General features: G+C 34.7%; 1 protein-coding gene across 1 annotated transcript; it reads left to right on the forward strand.

Annotated features, from left to right (window-relative positions):
• Positions 1 to 730: 730 nt before the first annotated feature.
• Positions 731 to 1,702, forward strand: LOC112679660 (the record flags this gene model as incomplete). Its single annotated transcript, XM_025549549.1, has 4 exons — positions 731 to 775; positions 909 to 1,015; positions 1,116 to 1,363; positions 1,457 to 1,702. Coding segments are annotated over exons 1-4 (646 nt in total), but the record flags the coding sequence as incomplete, so codon positions are not given.
• Between the last annotated feature and the right edge of the window lie 92 nt (positions 1,703 to 1,794).

Below are 1,794 nucleotides of genomic sequence, written 5' to 3' on the forward strand. Positions count from 1 at the left end.
TGACGCAACTCGCTGCGTCGTCAGATAACGAAGAATGTAAATAGAAGAAATTTTGTATCGTTGTTAAACTACTATTATTATGAATCAATGCGGTGTACAAATCATAAAACGGAGCCCATTTGGCATATGCTCCCGAGAACACTGGTACGTTTAATACTGCTAACTTCATTAGCAGTACGGCATTGCTTGTTTCACTCACGCTGATTTTTTCTTTTTCTGCCTGTTCATCGGTCGACGAACTTTCTTTCACCTCTAACTGTTGAAGTCTCTCTTCCGCTTTCGCCATAGCTTTAAAATATAATTCTTTGAATTCTAATTAATATCTTTCATGTTCGTTTGCATCTTCGTCAACTCGAATCTCCGATTGTACTCGTTATAAACTAATCTAATAAGTACGCGATAATCGACAATTGATAACTTACAATGTGACAAAGGTTAAGAAAAATAAGGTATAACATAATAGGACGTAATGTTTGAATTCTATTTACCGATTCGCAATGGGATTATGACGGTCGAAGTTTACTGATAAACGTTTAATGATACGCTTTCGAACGTCTTAAGCGCGATTCACACTAATACGACACGATACGACAGACAAAAATCATGTTCAATTTACACACGACCGACAAAATACGACAGACACGCACTCAGTTGATTCTAATTTTCATGTCGAACGGTCGGAAATTGTTCTCAACATGTTTCGAAATTTAAACTTTGAAGATTTGGCAATATGGCGTTATTGCTCGACGCCGACGAAGAGGAAATTGACCATGCGGTAGTCAAAAAAACGATCTATATGGGTTCACGACATTTTAAAAAAAAGAAAAGTGGAAGGAGAACATGCAACTTTGTGTAAAGAGTTGGAAGATTATGAAGACAAATTTTTTAAATATTTTCGAATGTCAAAGTACCAATTTAATGTTCTACTTTTAAAAATTGAGAGTAATATTTCTAAACAAAATACACACTTTCGAGAAACAATACCTCCAAAACAAAAGTTAGCTGTTTGCTTGTGGTAAGGGAATTTAATATTTTTATCACAAAAATAAACAATCTAAAATACATACATATTTATAAATTTATTAATTAACATATTATATTACATATTTTTTTAGGTTCTTAGGAACAGGTGACTCTTACCAATCGATTGCTTTCAGTTTTAGATCGGGGCACAAAACAGTGCAGTCCATTGTATTGGAAGTATGCAGTGCAATAATCTCTAAATTAAAGGAGGAGTGTCTTTTAATTCCTAGTGAAGAAGATTGGAAGCGAATCGCGAAAGAATTTTGGGATATTTGGAATTTCACCAATTGCATAGGCGCATTGGACGGAAAACATGTGGTTATCGAGGCACCTTCTAATAGTGGATCACTCTACTTTAACTACAAAAAAACCTTCTCGATAGTATTACTTGCTCTTGTGGACGCTCAATATTAATTTTTAACGGTCGATATAGGAGCATATGGAAAAAATAGTGATGGAGGAATTCTCTCGAACTCAAATTTAGGAAAAGCTTTAGAAAGAAATAAATTAAATATTCCGAATGACCAATACCTTCCAGATGCTAATGAAAAATTGCCCCTAGTTATAATAGGAAACGAGGCTTTTCCGCTCAAAAAATATTTATTAAGACCTTACCCAGGACTGCAAATGTATGAAGACCAGAAGAAAAAAAACTTTAATGACCGTCTTTCAAGAGCCCGTAAAGTTATTGAGGACGCTTTTGGTCAACTTACAGCTAAGTTTCGAATTTATTGTAGAAGACTGAATGCATTACCACGAAATGCTGATACC

The sequence above is a fragment of the Sipha flava genome, unplaced genomic scaffold (assembly GCF_003268045.1).
Source record: "Sipha flava isolate LNK unplaced genomic scaffold, YSA_version1 16608_pilon_pilon, whole genome shotgun sequence".
Classification (NCBI taxonomy): domain Eukaryota; kingdom Metazoa; phylum Arthropoda; class Insecta; order Hemiptera; family Aphididae; genus Sipha; species Sipha flava.